The sequence below is a fragment of the Beta vulgaris genome, chromosome 9 (genome assembly GCF_026745355.1).
Source record: "Beta vulgaris subsp. vulgaris cultivar EL10 chromosome 9, EL10.2, whole genome shotgun sequence".
NCBI lineage: Eukaryota > Viridiplantae > Streptophyta > Magnoliopsida > Caryophyllales > Amaranthaceae > Beta > Beta vulgaris.
In genome coordinates this window covers 40,832,740-40,858,532 of record NC_079210.1, presented here as the reverse complement: position 1 = coordinate 40,858,532, position 25,793 = coordinate 40,832,740, and the positions used below count along the sequence as shown (strand labels likewise).

At 35.1% G+C, this 25,793-nt stretch overlaps 1 protein-coding gene across 1 annotated transcript; it reads left to right on the top strand.

The window, feature by feature from the left end:
- Window positions 1-15,346: 15,346 nt before the first annotated feature.
- Window positions 15,347-19,017, top strand: LOC104903817 (small nuclear ribonucleoprotein SmD3b). The gene is made up of 5 exons (XM_010691940.4): window positions 15,347-15,660; window positions 18,192-18,244; window positions 18,329-18,395; window positions 18,487-18,543; window positions 18,674-19,017. Exons 1-5 carry the CDS (start codon window positions 15,502-15,504, stop codon window positions 18,731-18,733), a joined length of 396 nt encoding a protein of 131 aa, XP_010690242.1. The 5' UTR covers window positions 15,347-15,501; the 3' UTR covers window positions 18,734-19,017.
- The last annotated feature ends 6,776 nt before the right edge of the window (window positions 19,018-25,793 follow it).

Sequence of the window (25,793 nt, the reverse complement as noted above, 5' to 3'; positions counted from 1 at the left end):
ATGAACCGACCGAGTAGGACAATTTATGTGAATGCTATGGTTTTATTTTGCATTTAGTTACTGAATAATAATATGAACTCGAGTGTTTGTACTTTGTAGCTAGTTTACGTTAATTAAAGCTAAGGGGGAGAGTACATTGGTCTACTCCATCAAAGGGTATACTCTAATTATATAGATTATAAATGGCTTCGCTTTGGGTAAATCCGAAAATGTTGAAATTCATTGCAATGAAAATAGAATTAATAGGTACATGTGTTTTCTCTTCTTATATTGGAGTAAAGGACTCAAATGAAGCAAACCTTATTGGAATAATATTTGCCCTAGAAAATTATGCTAGTAAGGAAAATTTAAAGGGGGGAAGACTTTGATTGAAGCCAACTTGAGAAATGTTTTAGTATGGCTGAGAAATAGAGAAGAATGCCCTTGGAGCCTATGGTTTTATTGGGACAAGTTGCATAATTTACTATCGATAACAAAGGAGGTTGATTTTCAATTTTGATATATAGAAGCAGATGAAATAGCTGATAGTCGGGTAAAACACACAGCTCAAAATGGAGATAATTGGGTGAAATGGGTTAGTATTTATCAATATTGTGTTTTATGCCTTTTATTATTGTACTTGTCTTGAGTTTGTCCTCTTTGTATCATGTGTTGTAATAGTTTCTAATGGTGGAACTTTAAGTAATAAAAGTCTCTTGGCTAGTGGCATACTTATTTTTTAGTATAAAAGCATCCAACTTAAATTACGAAATTGAAAATAGTTTTATAATAATTAGGTGGATGGGGAAAATCCTAGTTACAATGCTTCTAAAGAAAGACCATAACGACTATCCTTAGCTAACATATCCGCAACCCTAATTTCTTTCCTGCCACAATGCTCAAGGTTCACTCTCGGCATATTCCTTCACAGTTTTCTACACTCGGATATCACACTCATATATTTGTCAAAATTACCCTCAGGGTTACATAGAATTTTCACTACATTAGTACAATTTAAGAAAATGACAGCATGGTCATAATTATACATGAACGTTATGAGAAAGCGCTCATGAATGGCCCATAATTCAGAAGAAAGGATGTCAAAAGAAAAACGACATTTCCCAAAACCTAGCACCCACTCCCCCTGGTTATTTCTCACTGCCCCTCCTACTCCCATACACACTAAGGTATTCGCAAATGAAGCATCGGCGTGGATAAGAAAATTAGAACTAGGTTTAGGTCTTGGGTCCATGATACAGGTATCACCACAGGTGAAGGCGTGATACGACCTTCGAGGGCCCTAATCTGCTCAAAAGCCAATCTCGAGGCCTTAAAAATAATACCCTGGGCAGAAGAGGGAGCACTTCCTTTGAAGCTACACTCGTTAGGATCTTTCCAAATCTCATGGCACAAATACGGGAGCAGGTCTGACCATTGAATACCTCTAAACACCCCCCCCCCTCCCTTTTTATATTCGCCTTAAGCCAATCCTAAAACTCCATAGGGCCAGTCTCAGGGGAGAGGCAAGCCTCCCAAATCGAACCTGCAAAGCTACGATCTCTTATAACATGAGAGGAATTCTCGGGAGGTAAATAACATTTAGGACAGCATGCATAAGAGGTGATTTTACGGGTAGCAAGCAAGGCCTTATAAGGAAGTTTATTCTTCCACATGAGCCAGAAGAAAAATTTTATTTTAGGTTCCATAGTCAAATTCCAGATCCAATCAAGATTAATAAAAGGGGCGTTTATTTGGGCTTCAGACGCTTGAGCCAGGGAAATCCCATGGATATTGCAAATTTTAGGAATAAGAAGGTCCTCAGGGGCATCAATGCTAGGGGGAATGCTCTGAATTTTATCACGAATACAATCAGGAAGAGAAATGGATAGTAAACTCAGGTGCCACTGATCTCCTGACATTATGTCGCTCACTTATAATAGATTTTCTCCCTCCCTCAACAGGCTTGAATAAGGCCCCTCAAGTTGCCAACTGCTAACCAATTATCATTCCAAACCTCAATTTACGTACATTTCCAAAGACTCCAAGTACTATTCTTCTGAAGAATGGACTAGCCCAACCCTATAGTCTTCCATAAGTTTGACCCGTTTTTGAACTTAGTGACATAGTTTTCTTGAATGTATTTAGATCTAATACACTCCTGAGCCGGGTTCTAGGTTGCATGAGACATTTTTCATCTAAGTTTAGCCATATAAGCAAGATTCATGAGTTTCTAACTCCTAATTCCCAACCCCCCTCTATCTTTAGGGATGAATGTTTGTTCTCTCTCCACCAGATGAAGTTTCTTACTCTCATTCGAATCTCCCCAAAGAAAGTTATTACACGTAGAATCAAGGTTTTTCATAATGGAAATCAGGAACATAGAAGCTTGTATATAGTAGGCCGGAATAGTCGAGATAGTCGATGAGATAAGACAGAGACAACCTACTTTGGACAGAAATTTTGCTTTCCAAGATGACAACTTAGCTCTTGCCTTGCCAACCACAAATTGTACTTGGGATCTAGTAGGTATTTTATGTGTTGTGGGGAGCCTTAAGTAAGTTTCAAGGTTATCATTCTCTTTGACCCTAATCGTATACTGGAATGAAGCCTTATGATCCTGAGACGTGTTGGGAGAAAAGATAAGTTTACTCTTAAGCTCATTAATCTTCTCACGCGACACTCTACAGAACTCCTCTAAGGTATTCCTAACTGCATACGCGGTATATTCATCAACTCTACCAAACAGGAGAAGGTTGTTCGCAAAAGGGAGGTGGGATGTAGGGCTTTCTTCTTACCTACCCAAAACGGGGTCCACTCCAACCTCTCACATACCTCATGAATAGCCTTAGCGAGGTGGTCAAGGCAAATGTTGAACAGATATGGGGGCATGGGATCCCCTTGCCTTAATCCTGGAAGTGCGTAAAATGCTCGATTTTCCTACCATTAATCAAGATAGAGGAGGAAGCTTTGGACACACAATCCATAATAAGGTTGATGGAATGAGAACTCATCTTGCATCCTTGAAGACACTATCTAACAAAACCCCACTCCACCTGGTCATAGGCATTCTCACGATCAATTTCTTAGTGCAAACGATCCCCACTAACCCTTTTTCTTGTGCATGAAATGCAAGACTTTGGAAGTTACAACTAAATTAATGTCCGCCCCCCACCCCTTGACAAAACTATTTTGGTTAGGAGAGATCCAATCTAGAATAAGAGGTTCCATTCTATTAACCAAGATTTCGGTAACCAGTTTCTATAACGAATTACACAAACTTATCGGTCGAAATTGCTTAATGGTCTTCGGGGGAGATTCTTTAGGGATAAAACAAATGAGCGCTTGGCATGAGTGGTCAGGAATTTGCATTTTTGAAACCAAACTTGGATGGTCTTACACGTATCAGGACCTTGGATATCCCAGGTTTTTTTGAAAGAATAGGGGTGAAAACCATCAGGCCCCGGAGCCATGAGGGGTTTCATGCTAAAAAGCGTCTTGCGGATTTCCTCATGGGAAAGCTTGAAGCCAATGCAAGTCTTAAGTTGATTCTCACCACTCTCTCCTCTAGCATTAACGCACACTACTTAGTATGTGGTATAGAGGTTCCTATAGAAGGAAGTTATATATGATCCTTGATATCCACTGGTTCGTGAATCTCTCCCCCCCACCTCATCCCTAAGACACATAATACAATTAAAGGTTCTTCTAATAATAACACTCCTATGGAAGTAGCTAGTATTCCTCTCCCCTTCCCCAATTCTTTCTAAGCGACTCTTAGTTCCTCACAATAACTCCTCTTGGTCTAAAATATCCATAAGCTCTTTCTGTAAATCACTTTCGAGGTTTTGATGGAAAATCGACAGAGGGTTGGGCTGGAGATAGATTTGGGTACCTCTAATCCGAGCCAAGATCGTGTTTCTTCCTAATTAAAACATTTCCAAAGGTCTCCATATTCAAGACAATGAGGGCATCCTTAGCGCAATCCAGTTTTTGGCTCAAGGGAAGATCCACCCTGGCCCAAGCTTGATCTATAACACTTAAGAAATGACTATCTAGGGTCCATATAGGTTCAAACCGGAACGGTCTCTGCCCCCCATCATCACTACTAGTACTAAGGTTTAATAATATGGGGCAACATTCAGAAGTAACTCGGGGGAGGTGGGTTAGCTTATAATCGGGAAATACATTTAACCAGTCGACATTAGCCCATCCCCGGCCAAGCCTTTCATAAATAGGGTTAAGCTTTCTCTTATTCGTCCATGTCAATCTCGGCCCACAAACCCACATCCAACATATTGCAGTTATCCATAGTTTCAGCATATAAGTTAGCTCTATTAAGTGATATTCTACGAGCTCCCAACTTTTCATTTTGACATACAACATCACTAAAATCACCTAGAACAAGCCATGATCGATTTATTGATACTAGCAGCTATGTTTTTCAGGTCATCCCATAATTGTTTACGAATATAAAACTTAGGACTAGCATAAATAGTAGAAAAATAAACGAGTTTTTTAGGGAACGGACTTCTAAGATGTTGTGGACTCCTTGAGCACTTTTTCCTAGAAGGTGGAAGTCAATAACATGCGAGTTCCGGAGGACAAGGATACCTAGCTCCCACGAAACCCAAGCTAGGGCTCCACCATATGCCAAGAATCCATACCAAAACTACTCACTATGGAAGCAATTTTTCCCCTAGTGACCCACATTTCCACCAAAACCACTACTGAAGGCATATGCTTCTGCATGAGTAGAGAAAAATTTGGAAAGAAAGAGGGGCGGCCAATGCCGCGCACATTCCAAAAAAGGATGGTCATTCTTTTAAACAGGTTTGGGGTTCGCATGATTCTGCTTGGGACCCCTTCATTTCCTACTCCCCACGGATCTACTTCTTCCCCGGTTTTCGGACAAGTTCATAGACACTGATGTGGCCAAAGCATCATCACGACTTGTCGAGGGTTTCTTCTCCCTTTTGCCTCTTTCCAACATACTCAACCCCAATTATTTCGTTGCCTTTGTAATTGCATTAGGGCTAATGCATTGGTGTTGCTCATTGCATGAACCCGAGTTGGCATGAGGTTTAGTAGCATCACCGTTCTTACCATGGGGAGGAGGAGCGTCGGGTCCAACCATAGGCCCAGATTCTACATTAATTTTCGGTCGTCGCTCTCCACTATCACCTCTTTCTTGATGAACCATTCCAAGAATATTTTCATCAGGGGAGGTAAGTGTGCTGCCACTTGAATTGTGGTAAGTGAGGTACCATTATTTCCGATTTGGCATACATGATCATTTGTTGGGCTATTTCTGGTGATACTAGAGGATTGAAGATCATCATCTTTACCATTTAAAGGCTCACATCCGAGAATACCCCCGTCAGGTTGGCAAGATCCTCCGCCAAGAGGAAGTCTTTGTAGCCCGGGTTCAATTTCGGGAGGAGTAGGCATACCGGTCGAGCATAAAATATTGAAGGTTCGTTCCAAACGAGCTACAGTCTGGGGGTGGGGGATGGTGGTGGTGAGAAAGTTGGGGATGATGGAGGAGGGGAGGATGAGGAGGATATGTTTATCATTTCTGGATCCCGGATCATCTCGAGTGGGTTTAGGGTGGGAAATTTTTGTGAGTAAGCTGGGTTTTGGGGGGTTTTGAGTGTTTATATAGGAGAGGACAAAGGGTTGAGTGTTTAGGGCGTCCAACGAGAGTTTAGGGCTCCCTGTTAGGGATTTGACTTCAATAGATTTTGGGGAGGTAGCTTCTCCATAGGAGTGGCCACGTTTTGAATTATGAAGGGGTGAGGGGATCTGGGTAGAGATTGCCATTGCAGGCTCAGAAGAGATTTCTTGCAAAAGGAGAAAAGGGTTGGGTGACTCGAGGCTACTTTGAGTTGACGTGTAAGATGGCTTGGCAGGATTTTTTGCACCCTCAACCCTAACAGGATTTTTCGAAGTTATTCCTTAGTCAACTTCCAGCTTCTTGGGAGTCCAACGTGTAGCTGGTCCCCCATCCAATTTTCTTTTCCCAACATTCCTTCTGGCTGGCCCATGTTTTTTAGGTAGGACCCATTACTCACCGGTGCCCGGATTCAGCGCATTACTCATCTGCATTTTTTCTCCACTGGAGTCTACCATGGCTATGGGAGGGTTTTCTTGGGTAATTTTTATTCACATGCCCAACTTGATTACAACCAAAACACCACCACTGTCCTTCCACGTAACTTAGCGTTTGTGCATGATTTCCAATATAAATCCTCCTAGGTAGCGTTTTTTGTTCATCTACCAATGTCAGTGCTATTTAACTCTCCAGTAATCCAGTTTAATATCACTGCACCAACATGTTAGATGGACATCTATTTTGTTCGTTGACATAGGAAAAACTAGGTCGTTACTAATCTCCTAAGGTCAAACAAAACCTAACTAAATCACTAAACTAGGTAAAGTGATAAGTAAGGGCCGAAATCCACAGGGACTAAGGAGCACCAAAATGTATTGATAAACAATAGCTAGGCCGGAATCAAGTCGGAAATTGTCAATAACCAACTAAGAACTACGAAAAACTAAATATCAAAGATAACTAAAGTTAGGGTATGGGATTAAACACCAACTAATCATGAAATAGGCATAAGAATATCAAACATAGAAATAATACATGAACACTACTTGAATTAGCTATTGACCCAACACACACAACTCTCATCCTACTCTCATAGGCGGAGAAATCCTCAAAGACATCAAATAAGGACTCTCATCCATTACTAACATAACGAGGTTCAAAGTAACCCAAGTCAATAATAGAAATCAATAGGCCACACTCTCATGCCAACCTAAATCAATAAACTCCATCTAATACGACATTCAAGTGATCAAAGAGAATGCAACATAGATTAAAAGAGCTAAACAAGCATAATTTAATCAGCAAATCTCTAAACCAATCTCAAATGCCCAATTCAATCATGGTTGGGTTTTCACCCAAATCTTAACCAACAAACTACTCATAAATACAAAAATGAGGACTTTAGAGAAATTAAACTTTAATAACATGAATAATCATTAATCTAACATTAAACTAAATAAAATAAATCATAAATAATTAAACTAATCATGAACAACTAATCTAAGAAAAACAATTAAAATAAAACAAGAAAAGAGGAGATAGAGTGAGAAATGCTCATTGATTAATGGTTGAAAGTTCCAATACAAGTGTTACCCTTGAATCTACAATCTTCCACATTTCTTTGAGTTTTCTCCCTTTTCTCCCTAAACTAAACTATGGAGGTTAAACCTCTTTAAAACCCTAAAAACTAAGAATGGTGAAAAATAATAAAACTAGACTAATAGAAAAACCCTCCCCCACAAAATGTGGGTTATAAGTATTTATACTCCGAGAAAAGAAGCTAAAAAGTAAAGAATAAAAAGAAAAAGGGAAATAAAAGAAAAGGAGTGAAAAAGGAGAAAAAATGAAAAGGAAAACACGTGATCTACAGCAATTAGGGAGAAAAGAAAGGAAGGAAAAAAAAAAGTAAAAAGAAAGTTGAAAAAGTAGAAAAATCCAAAACCACAGACCCATTTTCTCTCTCGTTCTTCTTCGCTCCAAGTCCCTGCTCACCACAGCAGCCACGCCATTTCTTCATCATCAACGTCCATCACCATCGTCTATCATTCGCTCAAAAATCATTGCTTATCGAATGGTCTATTGAATTTCATAATCCACCATCGGCATCGCACGGCTCAATTTACAGCTCAAATTCAAACCAAATCGCGACCGTCGACCTTCATTAATTCCGTAAAAGTGCTGGAGCTCCCGCTCTAAAGTCGCTCGTGCCTCGCTCGAAACATTCTAGAACTCCCCTGTTTGTGGTGAACTCAAACGGAGCGTCCTCTTTGTTTTGCAACAGATTTGTGGAGGTGGTGTTTGCCGTGGGTGATGGCGGTGCTGCTGTGGAGTGATATTCAGGAGTTAGGTGGTGCTGTTGGTGCTATGGGTTAGGAAGGTGGTGGTGATGTATTGTGGTGTAGCAAATTAAGGGTTAGTGTGGTGTAGGATATGGAATAATGTGGTGTATGATATGCCTTGTACTTCCTCCGTTTCAAAATAAGTGCAACACTTGCATAGTGTTTACTATTCACAGTTTAAACTTTAATTAGCTTTGGTGATTTACATTTTAGGAAAAACATAGTCATGTGGGATCTTGTTAGATTCGTCTGAATGTGAATTTTTTTAATATCAACTTTTTATAATTTTTACTTATTGATAATTGAAGATATTAACGGTTAAAATAATGCATTGGCAAACGTGAAAACAAGAAGTGTTGCACTTATTTAGAAACAGAGGAAGTATATGATATTTCCAAATCGTACACCATAGCTCCAACAAGCTCACCTACAAGCACAATCAAACATGGAGGGAGAAACGAGACATGTACAAATAATAATAAGAGTTTTTTGTCCCAAACTACCTTTAACTTTCATGTTGTTGCGAGAAACTACCTTATAAAAAAATTGTTGTCCCAAACTACCTTACTTTTACCATTTTGTTGTTGACAACTACCTTAGGCCGGTTTCCGACGTTGACTTTTGTTTTTTCCCCTTTTTTAATGTCATGTTACATCACTTGACCTCTTCAAACCCTTTTTAAAATTTTTCCCACCCTAATTTCCTCATTTTTTGTTGTGCGCGCGCTCTCTCCCTCATATTTACGTGACACTTTGTACCACCAATCCACCATTAAATTCCTCTTCTACTTAAACTAAAATTGAAACAATCACCCTCCTCAATTACCACAAGGGTAATTTTGTTTTTCCCACAATTTTGAACAGAATAAACAAAAGTCAACGCCGAAAACTGGCATAAGGTAGTTGTCAACAACAAAATTGTAAAGTAAGGTATTTTAGGACAACAATTTTTTTATAAGGTAGTTTCTCGCAAAAACTTGAAAGTTAAAGGTAGTTTGGGACAAAAAATCCTAATAATAACTAAAAGAAAGAAAATTAGAAAATTAAACTAAACAATCTATAAATTAGAAAATATATAAATTATGAAATTAAGAGCTAAAAGCTAGTAAAAATAACTAATTACTCCAATTAAGCTACAAAAATATAAAAAGAAGAAATAAAGACTAAAATAGGTAGACGTTTATGAAAATAACTATGAAAACAATGTAAAAACTACTCCTAGAAGTGACATAAATGTCTCATATATCATTCGTGAAAAGGTTATTTTGGGTCACTTATTGGTTTTGCATGTTCCTTTGAGGTGATCAATTTGCTAACATATTCACCAAAGATCTTCCGCGACAATTGTTTTTGGAGTTTGAATCCAATCTTAGCATATGCCCTTCTGCTATGACAGCGGGGGTGTCATAGAATAGATATGATGTAGGATAGTTTGAAGGGGTGTAAATGAGACGAGACGAGACAGATCGCGAGCTACTCGATATCCATTCGATCAAAGCTCGGCTTGAGATGTTGGCGAGACGAGTTGAGCAACTTGGTAATCAACTTGAGAATTTGTGAAAAGCTCGGATACCCAATTATTTATAGGAAAATACCTAAACTTGACATATATTCAACCTTATGCTTTTGACCTGAGACACTAACAAGCTAAGCTACTCGAGATCAACTCGGTCTCGAGACTCGACTCGTCAAAGCTCGACTCTGTCAAAACTCGACTCGGTCAAAACTTGACTCGAGTGAGCTCGATTCAACTCAAACTCGAGTCGAGCCGAGCTAACCAAAACTCAAAACCGACTCGCATCATGTACACCCTAATGTACACCTCTTGAAAATTTACTTGTAATAAAAATAATTTCAAAAGAATAATAATCGGTCAGACATCTTTTGGAAAACAAAAAGGAAAACAAAAGGTTGGTTAGGGAATGTCGCAACTTTATTAAGAACTATAATCTCATCATATTACTTATATTAGATAAAAACAAGAATATATTAGGGAGATACCCTGGCCTAATATTAAAGAGACTTCTTGGTCATTAACATTGCATATATACTACATAAGATGAGGGGCACTATTGGATCGAAATCTCTCATATGTTAATGCATCCCAAATTAGCTGGCCATACACTAAGGGAGTCGGGTCAACATCACTTGATTGCCCAATATTTAGTTACTGAGAAAAGAATAATAATCTTGAAATAGCATATGGCGGTATCTTGAAATGTTGCATATGACTAGAAGAGTTATTTAGGGATACTTTATCTAGAATGAACTTATTAGATGTCAACTCTATTTATCAAATAAATCAAAAAAAAAAAAAATAAGCCAAATTTTGGGGGTAAAAAAAAATCACTTTCTATACAACAAAAAAACCATAATTAGGCCTGAAATCACAAATTTTTGGAAAAGTTGGTCTCACGTTAGTCTTAACATGAGACCTACCCAAATTCAAGAGATATATGGTTTTCAAAAACGGGTTGTATCCCACAAATTTTCAAGATAATATTTTTGGCGAATTATTTAAGTACTTTTGCACAATAGTTTCGAATTGGTAAATTATATGTAGACTTACATTATTTTTTAGTTAACATATCCAATATATTAGTTAGTGTTGTTTTATAATTAGTTAAGATCTATTGAGCATCATCTAGTTTTTTTTTTGAAAGGAGCATCATCTAGTTTTAAATATAAACGAAGAAATAACTTCTTTTTTTGAATCTCATATGTCAAATATAAAAGACAACCTGAAAAAATAACTTAAAACAACTTAGCATATTGAGTAATTGTACCAATTTTAGTTTGGCTCTTGAAATTTTTTTTTTTAGTTTTCTCATGCATTATGACTTTTCATTCTTGCACTTCTTCCCTTTATTTTTGACGATCCGGGTCTAAAATAACCAATGTAGTTGTACTTACATGAGCATTGTTCTTCTAAAATTGGTTTTGTAGTTAAGACGTTGTGTATACTTGTAGCACATTTTCGTAGACTTCATGCAGTAGCTTTCTTGCACCGTCATTATCTTGACTTTTGAGAATGAGGTTGTATAATTTTCTTGCGGTTTCATATCGCCATGGAGTTACGTTATTTGTAACTAATCCAGATATTGCTCTATCCATTTCTCTTTTCCACACTTCGCTCTTTGCAAATCTAGTCCACCTTTTTCTCATGTACCTACTAGCTTCATATGCGCGCAGTGCGTGCGACAACATATTAGTATTAATACTAACATTCAGAGTCATAAAAAAACAAATATTAATACAGAAAATAAACATGTACTTCGCACTTATAATTTATTTTTACAAAACATAGGATTGGAAATAAAGATAAGAGAAGTTGGCCTATGCTTACTTTTTTTATCAGGTTTAACAGTTTCATTTGAATAATATCTTGACTACGACAATTATGAAACCGAAAAATAAAAAGATGAGTTATACTCTTTTTTCTCTTGGTAAATTTTATGAAATTTTAATTCATGTTCTTTGTATAATTATTGTTGTTGAATATTTATGTAAAAGAAAACTTTGTATTTTTGACTTTACAATTGTTGGAAATTTTCTTTATTATGTTAGTTTCTTCATTGTAGGTAATCCTTTAATGGCAAACTTAAACTTTTTTATGTTAGTTTTCTCTTTTTATAACTTTTCTTACTATGCTTAATTGTAAATCAGGAAATGAATGAGAAATTTTGAGTAGACTTTATATGTTTTAAGTATTTTTCATAAGGGAACACCATAGATCCCACTTGATTTATATGATAGAGATGTGGTATTGTTGTGATTGAATGCATGTGCATGATTAAACGCATTTGCATGATTCTCAAAGCATGAAAACATAACAATCCTGACCGTGACAACATAACTTTTACATCATGTTATTTAAATATTACGAATAAATTAATAACTAATAACATTTAAGTTTAAGTTATGTTTTTCATATTAAAAATTAAAGTTCAAAATGCAAAAGTTAAGTGTTTGGTACCGAAAGTAATCTGTCTTTTCTTCAAAGTTTTTGCAAGTGCAAGTTATCGTCTAAGCATGGACAATATACATCACCCTTTGTGATGAACTTGTGTCAAACTCTGCTTTCACTTCAAACATGAGAGAAATCTTGTCAAGTGAAACAACAACAAAGTAAGTGTTTCTGGACATTACCATTGCGAACTCGTGCTCAAATATTTCAACTTACATTCAATTTAAACAAGGAATTCAAGTCATAGGCAGAGAATGGAGGAGAAAAACAATGCATGTTTTAGGGTGTCGCGATAGATTAGAGAAGAAAGAGAGAATGTTTTATGCATGATACTGAAATTAGGGCCAATAAAATGCGTCATAATCTGATTTTTATGATATATAACTAATATACTTTCGCACTTAACTAAAATACTTCTGCGCTTAACTAATACTTCCTTTATTTCTTTTTAATTCACTCACTTCACTTTGCGAAAGAAACAAGGAAGTACAAAAGTATAAGAGAGAAATTGAAAAACTGAGAGAGAGAGAGAAACCAAAAAGTGGGTTAAAATATTAAAAAGTGGATGACATGTGTGGAAAAAGAAGAGAAAGTAGATATGATATGTTACCCGAAATAGAAAAATTAACGGCGTGTAGATTAAAAAGAAACACACCAAAAAGAAAAGTGTGTGGATTAAAAAGAAACGGCGGTGATGTACGTTAGTGCTTAACTAATTCATCCAAAACCAATGTAAGGCTAGCATAACTAATAGGTACAAGCGCTTAACTAATTTCGCTACTTGAAAAAGCACGCGTCTGATATCTACAAAAAAAGGCAAAGATAACTGTTAAATAAGGCTTTACATAACAGTTTTGAGGTGTTATCCAAGTCAATGTAATGTAAAGTAAATATAACACCTAAAGAAAGTGTTGTGTTTGCCTGAGAAAACATAACGATTTCTTAAATAAGAGTTGATTTATGGGTGTTATGTTTGCCCTTTTCTGTAGTAGTGTCAGCATGACATTAGTTGATTACATGTTAACATTAACGTGAGATTGTGTTTTCAAAACGAACTCATCTGAAATAATTTATCAATGAAAAATAAAGAACACAATCAAGATAAATAATGGTTTTTTTACTATATATCCCTAACAAATTTTTTATTCACCAGATACCCCTGCTTTTTCACAATTTACCATATATCTCTTATTTTCTTGAAAATACATTAAAATGCCAATTAATCCTAATTAACTCTAAAAAACTCTAAGTAACCCCAATTAATCTTTATTTCCTCTCCCTAACCCACCAACAATCAACCACCACCAGCTGACCCCACCTTAGCCCCCACCAACCACCCTCGATCCCCACACCACCTCATGCAACCCACACCCAACCCCTCACACAAGCAACCCCCCACCCCCACGATCAGCCCCCATCCACTCTCCACCTCCACCACCATCCCTACCTTCCCCCTGCAGCCATACCCCTTCCCCTACACCCACAAGCCCACCTCTCCCGCTGGACTGTGGGGGAAGGTGAGGGGGAGATATGGGGATGCGTGGGAGGGAGAGCTGTGGGGATGTGTGGGGTAGAGCTACGGTGTTGCGAGGGATGCAAAAGAAGGGGGAGAAGGGGATGTGAGGTGGGGGAATGGATAGGGTTGTATGGGTGGGATGGGGCAGGGGGAAAAGGTGGTGGTTGGGTGGTTAAGGTTTGAGTATTAAATTAGGGGTTAGGTTAGAGGGGGTTAGGTTTAGATGAGTCAGGGTTAGAGGGTTTAATTAGGTTATACATCAGCGGAGATCTAACGTTCATTAGCCAAAAGGTTCATTTTTGTAATTTTTTAGAAGTTCAAAAGTTTACAGTAAATTCTAAAAAAGGAGTATCCGGTGAATAAAGAATTTGTCAAAGTTATATAATGAAAAAACCGATAAAATAAGAGTTAAGGGTACATGAGGGTACTGAACTTTCACAAAAGTTCCAATTAGAGTACTGAACTTTAAAAATTTCCAGTTAAGGTACTCAAAATGGATGTCTGTTAACTTAAGGTACTGAACTTTAGTTTGTACTATTATCAGCCCCAAAAATAAAAGAAAAATGTGATGTGACATTAATTAAAAAGAAAAAAGTGACATGACATTAATTATAAAAATTCCAAACTTTTCTCTTTCTCTGATTCCTCACCCTCTGTTCGTTCATTCGAGTTTCCCAGATCCTCTACTCATCGGCGGTTCATCTTCAACCTTCAACCATGGTAAAATCAATGGCTTCTTCTCTTTCTCTCTCCTCTATTATTCATAGTTTACCCTAAATCATAAATCGATTAACTTGGATGGAGATGAGAGATACAAAGAAACATAACTCATGCTAAAATGACTAGCAACCACCAAAACGGTAAACTATGTCGAATGAATGGCAGCACAAGTAAAATATATAGACTGAGAGGTAAACTTCATCATTCTGTCAGAACTAAGTGCATCACTATTATACAAAACAATGAGTTATAGCTGTAGAGTACACTATGAAACATTTCTCGATTTTTTTTTCCAAAATAGCATTTCAACAAACGTAAGATCACATAACACATTAAATTAAGATCTAATATACCTTACATAATAATGCACATTAAACAAAAAAAAATTCTGCCAAAATTAAATTGTAGTAAAAACAGAGGAAAAATACCATCTCATTCCGCGATAATTTTCTCTTGGCCTTCATCTTCTTCTCAGGCGAATTAAAACACAGAAAACTGAAATTTAAAATTTTAAAAAAAAAGGGGAAAAAAAGTTCGACAGAAAAGCGAAATTCCACCAAACCCTAGATCACGATCTCCACATTCCTAGATAACAAATTCTTCATTGTTAACCACATTCTACTTAACAACCAGAAATTTCAAAAAAAAATCATGCAAATTTCGCGAAGATCCAAGAGTTATATTTTTTCTTTTTTTGTTATAAAATACGAAGTAAAATAAAAAAGAGGAGGAGAGAGAGAAGGATCAACGGAGAATTTTTCCGGTAGGAAAGTTGCTGGAAAGCGGTGAACGGAGGTTATCCGGTAGAAGAAGAAGAGAGAGAACAATGATTTATGATTTAGGGTAAAATATGAATAATAGAGGAGGAGAGAGAACAGAAGGTGAGGAATCAAAGGAGAGAGAAAAGAGTTTGGAATTTTATAATTAATGTCATGTCACCTTTTTCTTTTTAATTAATGTCACGTCACATTTTTCTTTTATTTTTGAGGCTGATAACGGTACAAACCAAAGTTCAGTACCTTAAGTTAACACAGATCCATTTTGAATACCTTAACTAAAACTTTTTAAAGTTCAGTATTCTAACGGAAACTTTTGTAAAAGTTCAGTATCCTCTTGTATCCTTGACTCATAAAATAAACATAGCTCAAAAAAAAAAACACCCAACTGGCAACGCATCGACCGAGTCAACAAAGAAGTGTACGCTTTAAAACCCTCCTCCATTACATTTTGGAACTCTCACTTGCGGCCTGGGGGGTTTTGTTTGTCCAAAGGAGTGAGAGTGCGACGAAGAGAGAGAGAAAGGTTTAGGGTTTTCGCGTTCTGGAAAAACCAGAGATTTGGCAGAAGAAGAAGAAATAAACGAAGGAAAAATGAGTAGAAGTTTGGGAATTCCAGTGAAGTTGATGCACGAAGCCACAGGTCATGTGGTTACTGTAGAACTCAAGAGCGGCGAACTTTATCGAGGCACCATGATTGAGTGCGAAGATAACTGGAACTGTCAACTTGATAGCATTACCTTCACTGCAAAGGTAACGTCTCGTTTTTACATTTTCTCTCTCCTAGGTTTACGTGTTTGTAATCTGCGTTTTGTTTTATTATTATATGTCACCAATTTGTTTGTCTTTAAATTAGGGTTCTGTCATCTGGGGACATTTTGTCAAAATTTCGATTTTGATTTTGATTTTGATTTTGGTGTAACCTAATGGTTTTATTAGTTTATTGCTCGACTGCTCGTAGTTCATTAGATTCTTGATTATTGAGTTATTTAGCTGTTTAGACTTCTGAGTACGTATGCTATTAGTGAGAGTTGCAATCCATTGGAAAATGGAAGACGCTTCAACTCATGAGGTTTAAGGAGTTGAGTGTGTGTACTCTGTTTGAAGAGAAGTGTAGAAAAACACTGGCAATTGTTAAAGATAAAAGAACTTGGAGGGGATTGCATTTTGTACAAGCATTGTGATTTGCTTTCTGCTGGCAAGTATTGGTATCATCAAGTATTTTGCGATGATTTGAATTGAATTTGGTATAGTGTGGATCATTTGTATTGAGCTTGGAAATTGGAGTGCATTGGTCGCGGGTTTGACATTTAACATGTTTAATTGGAAATTAGGAAGGGTCTGAACTTGGAGAAACTTGAAATTTGTACCAATATTAAGGTCTATTGCATAATAATTCATTGGCTGTCAGGTTTTTGGAGCCCTCATGCTGTAATGAGTTTATGATCCATTAGGAAAATGTTTTTAGAACTGCTTTGAGTGTTGACATACATTTATCAATATCTAGCTATAGCATGTGCAATTGATACTAGACTCATGAGAATTGGGCTTGGTAGTGAAGGTTTTGTAGAGTTTATCTTAATTAGGTGCATAAAATAGTTAAAGCATTTGCAGGCTGTAAGCTGTACCTTAGGGGGGGTGAAGGTGTCTATAAACTTTGAAATTTGATTGTCATTGACTTGGTGTGATTGTGTAACAAAGCCTATCATGGCTAGTTTCTTCCTGTTTTTGTTTTTTACATTTGGATCATAAATGGATTATCTTAACATCTCACTTAATAGCATAACGTTGAAATGTGGATGCTACTGGTGTCTGGTGAATCTTTTACTAGGATTTGAGTTGTGTTATTATGTTGTTGATAATTTTTGTTAGGATCTTTGTTTCTGTTTCTCTCTTTCCTTGTTTATAATATTAGGACTCTATGCCTAACAGTCTAAGAATGAAGGTTTCTGGGTCAATGTCGCAATGAAAAGGTTACCTGGTCAGTTTTAGAAGATAGATGTGATTGACACATGATTTGATGATTAAACAACCAAATACCAAGAGGAATATGGATCAGAAGGTGAAAGTGTTGGTGTTTTTCAAATCAACTATTTCTTGTTTCTTGTTTTTTTTTTTTTTTTTTTTTTGGGGGGTGGGGGGGGTGGGGGGGGGGGGGGTGGGGTGGGGTGGGGGGTTGTTGATAGAGGGGCTCATAGTTGATTACTGATGTGTTAAATTCAAATATTCTTTGGGCTGGAATAATTCCCTGACAAGGATGAAACATGAGTAAATTATACTTCATGATATTAGTGGAGGGTTTCTGAAGTGTCTATTTCCTGCAGCTTGATCACTTGTACAAATTATGAAGAAAAGACTTGCAATTAGAGGGCTTTTGATGCGCCAATGACTTGGTTCACTTGTAATTTCTGAGGAAGCGACTATCTTAAGATGTTTATATAGAATTAAAAAGAAGTCTCCATATTTTTCAATAGTGTACAAGTGGGAATTGGTTTTAGGATGATTGTCAGTTATCCCTGACTCCCTGTCTCTTTTGAAGAATAAAAGCGAACAAATAATTACAATACCTAGCCATGAGTTTTGGTTCACTTTTTTTGTTTGGATGTGGTCAGTGGTGATGTGGAAATACTTTTTTTTCTGATGCCACTAGAGGTTCATACTTCATAGTTAGCTAAAAAAGAGCATAGTCCTGTTTGGATTTGGTAAGTTGCTTCAATGAGGTGGATCTTAGAGGTTAGCCTCATGCCACTGCATTGTAGAGGACATGATTGTCCACCTGTTTTCTTGGAATCTGATGGATAATAGCATGTTTTTGGATCAGGACTCTGCTTATGTGAAAAAGAAGCCTGCTTTCACTGTGCCTCTATATCCTGGGTTATTGATCTCATGATCAATTAAAAGGTGTTTCACATGCAACTAAGTTGTGAGACAGAATTCAACATATGGCAAATCTATCAGTTCCACTTAACCCAGAAAATTAGAACCTTTCTGATCAGTTCTGGACCTCGATATATAGAGAAAAAGAGTCTGTATATGCTGCTGTTGCAGTTTTCATGTATCCCCCCCCCCCCAGCCTTGCTATGCAAAACTTATTCATTCAATAGGTAGAATCTGTCACGTTCATGCCATTAAAGGCTTAAAGCAAGTTTTTGTTAGTCTATGAGCTGTCATGCTTCATGATTTTGGTATTGATTCTTGTTATTGAAGGGTTGCTCTTATATCGCTTCTGAAGGAACTGGTGTATTATTTGACTTCTTGGTTGCTGATTTTTTTTTTGATCTCAGGATGGAAAGGTCTCCCAACTTGAGCATGTATTTATTCGAGGCAGCAGAGTCAGGTTGATAACAGTCATTTATGTCCCTCATGAAGTTGTGTTGCGTGTTACAATTATGAGACTAATTGTTTCTGCAAATTCTTTCAGGTTTATGATCATACCAGATATGCTGAAGAATGCTCCAATGTTTAAACGTCTAGATGCTAGAATCAAGGTTTTTATCCAATATCATGTTTTTCTCTCATGTTTTAGTAATACCTTTAGGAGTATATCCGAAGATTGATTTACCCTTTAACTTCTCTCAGGGCAAGAGCGCATCACTGGGGGTTGGTCGTGGTCGTGCTGTAGCAATGCGAGCAAAGGTAAGAAGGCTTGCTTTTCTTGCTATATCCTTTCAGTTTTGTGCAGTATGTTTAAAGTTATAGTGTCTCTCTTTTGTGATGCACCCTTTTTTCATTATTTTAACGCTTCTTGTCATTATTCCTTGTGCAGGCTCAGGCTGCTGGTCGTGGTGCTCCTGGCAGGGGAGTCGTGCCACCAGTGCGGAGGTAAATTGTTGGATAACAGGTCCAACTCGTCTGCGTTAGGAGTCAAGCTGCATCCCGGTGATTGATTATATGAGGATTTTGGTTGTTTGGGCCTGAAATTTCTGTTTTGTATCTTAGTACACAGCTGAACCCGAGATGTAAGAAAACGGTCTGAAATGGCATATCTTAGCTTATTTTTTTCGCAATGTTCAGAGAATGTTTTCGTGTTGGTTTCAAATGTTCATAGATGAAGGTCTTTGGATAGTCTGTATGAAGAAAGGAATTTGAATTATGTCCCACTTTCGTTTATCTCAATTTGTGCAACCAAATCTTATTGATTTGTCCCTATAGACTAGGAAATTTGGCTAAAAATAATAGTATGAACTCACTAATTAATATACATATATATAAATATATATATATATATAGAAGTGAGTTCATATGAGAATGCATACTTACATGAGAAATGAGAATGATATTTACGTGCTATAACTCTTATGAATAAGTGATGTAACTCTAATGAAAAAGTGATGTAACTCCAAAAAATAAGTATATTAGAAACAAAAATTCAAACTTTTTTTTTTGGCTCGAAATTTTTTTAGGTGGGTATAACTCTAATGAACAAGTGTTGTAACTCTAATCCAATCGTGTGGTTGAGATTTATTCTCATTTCTCATGTAAGGAGCATTCTCATGTGATCTTGCCCCTATATATATATATATATATGTATACTACTTTTGTATTTTTGTAGTTGCAATATTTGCTTTTGTGGCACTATTTATCAACCAACTTTGTTAACTATCTTGCATCATTATACAAGAAAGACATAGTCAAGTATGGTCTTGTTAAATTCGTCTCAATGCGAGGATTCTAAATATCAATTTTTATAATATTTACTTATCCTGAATAAGAGATATCTATACTAATATATTAAAAGGCGTGCGTAAACCAGGAACGGTGCCACGTGGCGCTTTCCCTAAAGAATTTTAGTTCATGTAATCCATGTACTATTGAAAAAATTAGAAATTGCATAGTATAGGTTTTGATCCCATGACCTCAAGGTCATGTACTAAAGTTTTAACCACTAAACCAAATTGTATTTAGTGCTATCATATCAAAGTATAATATTAATAAATGAAAATTTTCTTACCCGGGGCATAGCCCGGGCCTAATAACTAGTTAACGTTTCAAAAAGTGTATTGGTAGACTTGAAAAAACAAATAATGCAACTAAAACAATACAGAGATGGTATATAATATTAATAATAAATAATATAACTTAAAACTATTTGTTATGAATTATACCAATTTCAATACTATTTGTGCAAACTAATATTGTGCTCTCCCTCAAAAAGAAAGTAATATTGTGCTCAATCACAAGAAAATTCTAAGTGTATATTTAGTTTCAAAAAAAAAAAAAACAGTACGTTTGAGACAAATCGACTTCCCTTTTCCCTAGAAACCCTATCCCCAATTCAATATATGTTGAAATTGAAACTCTAACTTCCTCCCTCTTCTCCTCCTACTTCTAGCCATTTTTATGGCTTAGCTTGTCATCTAGTAAATTATTTCATCCTTATTCCTTATGGTCGGTTTGGTTAAGTCGATGATGGTTTCGGGCCACGTTTTCCTCTCCTTTGGTGGGGTGTTGGATTCGGGTAGTTCTTCTACATTCGCTTCGACTGGGCTCGTATCGAGGACTGGTTGTCCTCTTCATTTCAGTCGGACATGTGGGTTGGGTTCTTCTTCTTCGGCGAATGGAAGCTATTTGTTAGTCATTGTTTTTTGGGTTTTTTTTTCTTTTTCTAGTTTTTAATTTCTGTCCTACTTAGTTCTTGTTTATAGTTTGTTAGATGAGTGGTTGGTCTTAATTAAGTTGTTGTTGCTTCAAGTGATTTGCGGCTCTTTTGAGAAGATTTTGGAGCTTATTCTCATTGGTGTTTGTCTTGCCCCCCGTGACGGGTTTCAAGAAGCTGTCTACAGTTGAGCCATGGGGAGATGGTATGTTGCCACTGTGGAGCATCTACTCGAGTTTCTCTAACGCTGTTTTCTTCTCTTTTGTTTACTTGAAGCTTGTAACCATCTTCATGAATGCTTTAGGTGGTGTTTCTTGTGTAGACATCTACTAGATTTCTTCTCCTGATAAAAAAAGTGTATATTTAGTGGATAAAAAAATTGTATATGATTCGAAAACTTCAAGAAGAAGAAAAAAAGAGAATTATTATAAGCATTAACAAAATCAAATTTTATAATGTCCAAAAATAGCCTTTCAAAAAGTTGAGCATATATTATCAGATAATTCGTTGACATCAATCCCTTTACTATTTAAACAATTTAATAGTGAAGTGTTGTGAAAATAGAGAGAAAAGGAAATAAGGAAAGAGAAAACCATCGAGAATCAAATTGTTAGTTATCTTATTTGAGAGGCAAAGGAGTATATGGGCCTGTTCTCCCCAATTTATTTTCAGTTCAGTTCAGTTCAGCTCCCATCAGTTCAGTTCAGCTCCATTCTTTTATAACCATTTTGTTAAATATTATTATTATGTTGGTATAATTTATTTTACTAATTACTCTTATTATTATTATTATTTTATTATTATTATTATTATTATTATTATATTATTATTATTTATTATTATTATTATTATTATTATTATTATTATCATCATTATTATTATTATTATTATTATTTAAATATATATCATTACTATTAAGTATTATTATTATTATTATTATTATTGTTTCTATATATTATTTTGTTTGCTATAACTTTACTTATTATTATTACTATTATTATTAGGAGGAACATGGTTTAGGTCAACGCACATATAAACCCACTTTTTTAAGCCCATAAACCAATCAAATCGCGTCAAGACGGTTTATGATGTAATTTTCGCGGTCCAACCCAATCATTATTTTTATTACTAAATATTTTAATATTACAAAATCTAATTATTAAAATAGTAATATTAATTTACTTCTTAGATATTATTGTTATTATATATCATCATCAAGTATTAATATATTAATACAAATAATATAAAATAATAATTAATTATTATCATTATTATCATTAATTATTATTATTATTAATTTATGATTATTAATATTATTTATTTATAACTATCATTTAAAAATATCCAAAATACTATTATTATTATTATTATTCATTATTATTACTTATCATTATAATTATTATCTGATATTCATATTATTATTGTTTAAATATTATTTATATATTTATTACATTCAATTTAATTCAATTTAATTTAATTCAATTCAATTCAATTCAGTTCAGTTCAGCTCTGTTTAGTTCAGCTCCAATAAGTTCAGTTCAGCTCCAATAAGTTCAGTTCAGTTCAGCCGTTTTATGCCGAAGAGAACACGCCCTATATATATATACATATATATATACTCCCTCTGTTTTTTTTTATCTTTCTCACTTGGAATCTTGACACTATTCATGCATAGAGAGAATCTTCTCAAATGTTCTCAATTTATAAGAAAAAACATAGTCATGTGGGGTCTTGTTTGATTCGTCTCAATTAATACTTTATTAATATTCAATCGTTATAATTTTTACTAATATATAATGAAAGATATTTAAGTTTTAAAACGTGCATTGGAAGACGCGCACAGGAAAGTGAGAATGATAAAAAAACAGAGGGAGTACAAGTCAAGGGTATAATGGACATTTACGATAGATATATTTATAATAGAGTTAAGGTTATAACTGGATACTAAACTTTGTCAAAAGTTCCAGTTTGAATACTCAACTTTTAAATGTTTCAGTTTGGGTACTCAAACCAAACTTCTGTTACTTTTTCTGTTAACTCCAATTAAATAATGAAAAAAATTATGCACAAATTTTTTTATTTCTCTTCTTTAAGAAATTTAATATCTCTTTCTCTCTCCTCCCCATAAACACCAAATCCACTCCCACCAATCCACCACTCCACCTCCTCCCGGCTCCCACCACAGACCACGCCAAAAAAAAAAATTGTTATCGTTGTTGATATCCAATTATCCACCATCAACGACCCATCAAAATTCTCATAAACACCATCAATTTTAAAAGAATCATCACCATTAATGTTCTAATCACCATCAAAACACTCATGACTTTTCCCTAAATCAAAAACACTAGCACACTTCACATCATCATGATCAGTTTTTTTTTTGCTAATTAAGATAGGTAATGGATCAATTATACCTTCCCTATTGATGCAACGACTCTGCTCAGGAATCAAGTTCTCATTCGATTTAATCTGCTCTAACCAATTTGAGAAATTCTCCCCTCGCCATAGCTTGATTCTGCAGGGGTTGGATCAATGCACGTGGTGTGAGAATCTTCTTGAATCAACACTAGAACCTCCTCGATTTCCAGCATATAAACCCCTAAAATCGCATCCATTGATTTTAAGTTCTTCGCCTGAGAATTCGCATCCACTGTACCTTGCTTGTTTACTATCGATGTACTTGCCTGAAGAACTGTTGTAAGATCAATCTACGCAGAAAGGAATTCTAGACAAAGAAAGGCGTGAGGTTCAGTCATGTCTACATCATCGTCTTCATCTGATGAAGAGGAGAGATAATTAATGGATTTAACCAGATTGACACTTTGAATTACGTAAATGCTTTCATCATCAATTTCGAAATCAAATCGTGATCCCAATTGCATATATCTTTTTGGGTAGAGATTGATATCATTTATTGTTTCGCCATTGAAGAATTTTCAGTTTTTCTTGTGTTTCGTTGATTTTTCTCTGTATTTTGTTTTGTTTCAGTGGAAGTTTCTCTCTCCAATTTTTGGGGATTTATCGCTCAAACGTTGATTTTGCTTGTGAAATGCAGCATGATGATGTTGTTTTGGTTGCCAGAGAGGAGCGACGAAAGCAAGAGCGGAGGAGAGAGAAAAACTATGGGGGAATAAGGGGGAGGTGGTAGAGTGGTTGTCTGGTGGATTTGATTTTGAGGGGAGGAGAGAGAAAGACAGTAATTCTTTTTAGGAAGAGAAATAAAAAAATTTGTCCAAAAACACTTTTTTTCATTATTTGATTGGAGTTAATTAACAGAAAAAGTAACAGAAGTTTGGTTTGAGTACCCAAACTAAAACTTTTTAAAGTTGAGTACCCAAACTGGAACAAAGGGCAAAGTTTAGTACCCAGTTGTAACCTTAACTCATAAAATACTACTCTTGAAAGCAGAAGAAAACTTGTGCTAAAATAAAGTGGAAGAATTTGTGTATCAGGTTCAATCGTGAAATATTAACAAGGTGGAAGAGTTTGTTTTATATTATAGAGGGAACCGAATAATAATCAACATTTAAGTTTTAAAATATTATCTGTATAATTATTAATATGAAATTCAACTTTTTATTTTTTCTTCTGATTGTGTCAATCATCTTATATTGCCAATTTAATTTTTGATTAGAGTTTCTTAAATTATGTAATAGAGGCAATCATTCTCCTTAATTTAATATTTAATTGAAATTTCAAATCCAATTTCATTGTTAACTTGTTCAATATAAGTGGCAAGTAGGACGAAGAAAGAGTATTTATTCATATATATGGCAATTTAAATTCATTAAGGATATTGACTTTTTATAAAGGGACACCATCTTTCTCCCCCTTCACTTATATAATAGAAATTAGTACATACAAAAAAAGGCACCCCATGGAGATAATTATATTTCTGACGTAAATACAAATAAAATATATCAAACTCAAATTATTTACTCATTGATAAATAAATATAAGAATATATGATTTGTTCAATGTTCTCGAACTTATGCCAAAATCATAATATAAAATATGATTAGTGTAGTCTTTTAGAGACATAAACTTTCATAAATGTGAGGATATATGTTCATTATTCAAGTTTTACAATATTTGACATAATTCACTATACAGATAATAATATTATAAATTAATTAAACTAAAAGAAGAAAACAAACAAATAGCCTCTCCAGTGTTATAGTCTTATAGATCCGTGCAAATTATAAGGATTATATACTACCTCCGTACTTTTTTAGTTGCACCATTTGGTTTTGTGACACTATTCATCAGCCAACTTTGTTAAGCTATCTCACATTATTATATAAGAAAAATTATAGTCAAGTGGGGTCTTGTTAAATTCATCTCAATGCGAGGATTCCAAATATCAAATTTTTATAATTTTTATTTACACCGAATAAGAGATATTAGCGTTCAAAGAATCGTCTCGGCAAATGTGAAAAAGCAAATGGTGCAACTAAAAAAATACAAAGGTAGTATATACAAGCCAATAGTATAATGGACATTCACATCAGTTATCTTATTCAAGAGGCAAAGGATTATATATACACAAGCCAAGAGTATAATGGACATTCACATTAGATATCTTTATTATATAAGGGAGGGGATGCTAAAAGCCCTCATGTTTTTTTAAAAAACTTCAAATATACCCCTTAATATTCACAGCGCACATCAAGTAAATTAATAAAAATAATTAGAACTATCCTTCAATTTTTTCTACAAACTAATTCAAGAGTCAAAACTAATAGGAATTTACCCACAAATATAGAAGATATCTAACAAACATAAGTTGATTAAAATATTTGTAATAAACTTGAATTAGCAATAAAAATGAACAAAAAAATAATAATCAAATTGATAAAGAAACAAATAAAATAAATTTCAAACTTAACAAAATAAAACACCTCATGTTCTTATGTCCATTTTTAAAATGATATATTAACTGTAAATGCATACTTTGTTTATCATATTGAAAAGCAATTGTCAACTTACACTATTATAAAAAGTTTTCGACGCAGTATCGCATGCGTATAAAGTTAGTTATTTGAAAATACGAAAGTCCGACCAGAAAAAATATCGCCGCACGCATCACGTGCATAAAAAGTTAGTATTTATAATAGGAAGTCCATATAAGTTATAGCAAATAGTTCGATTTGTATAATTTGGCTGTTTAGTAAAATCAGGACAAAATATTTTTACTATGATAAATACTTACAAATTTGCCAGCATCTAAGTGATTGGTACTTTGGTATAAAATTTTGCGGCACATTACTGACTTTTTAGCCGAAAG

Coding starts and splice junctions, on each gene's coding strand:
- LOC104903817 (XM_010691940.4), top strand. CDS start 15,502: ATGAGTAGAAGTTTGGGAATTCCAGTGAAGTTGATGCACGAAGCCACA. Junction 18,245..18,328: donor ATTCGAGGCAGCAGAGTCAG/GTTGATAACAGT, acceptor AAATTCTTTCAG/GTTTATGATCATACCAGATA. Junction 18,544..18,673: donor CTGTAGCAATGCGAGCAAAG/GTAAGAAGGCTT, acceptor TTCCTTGTGCAG/GCTCAGGCTGCTGGTCGTGG.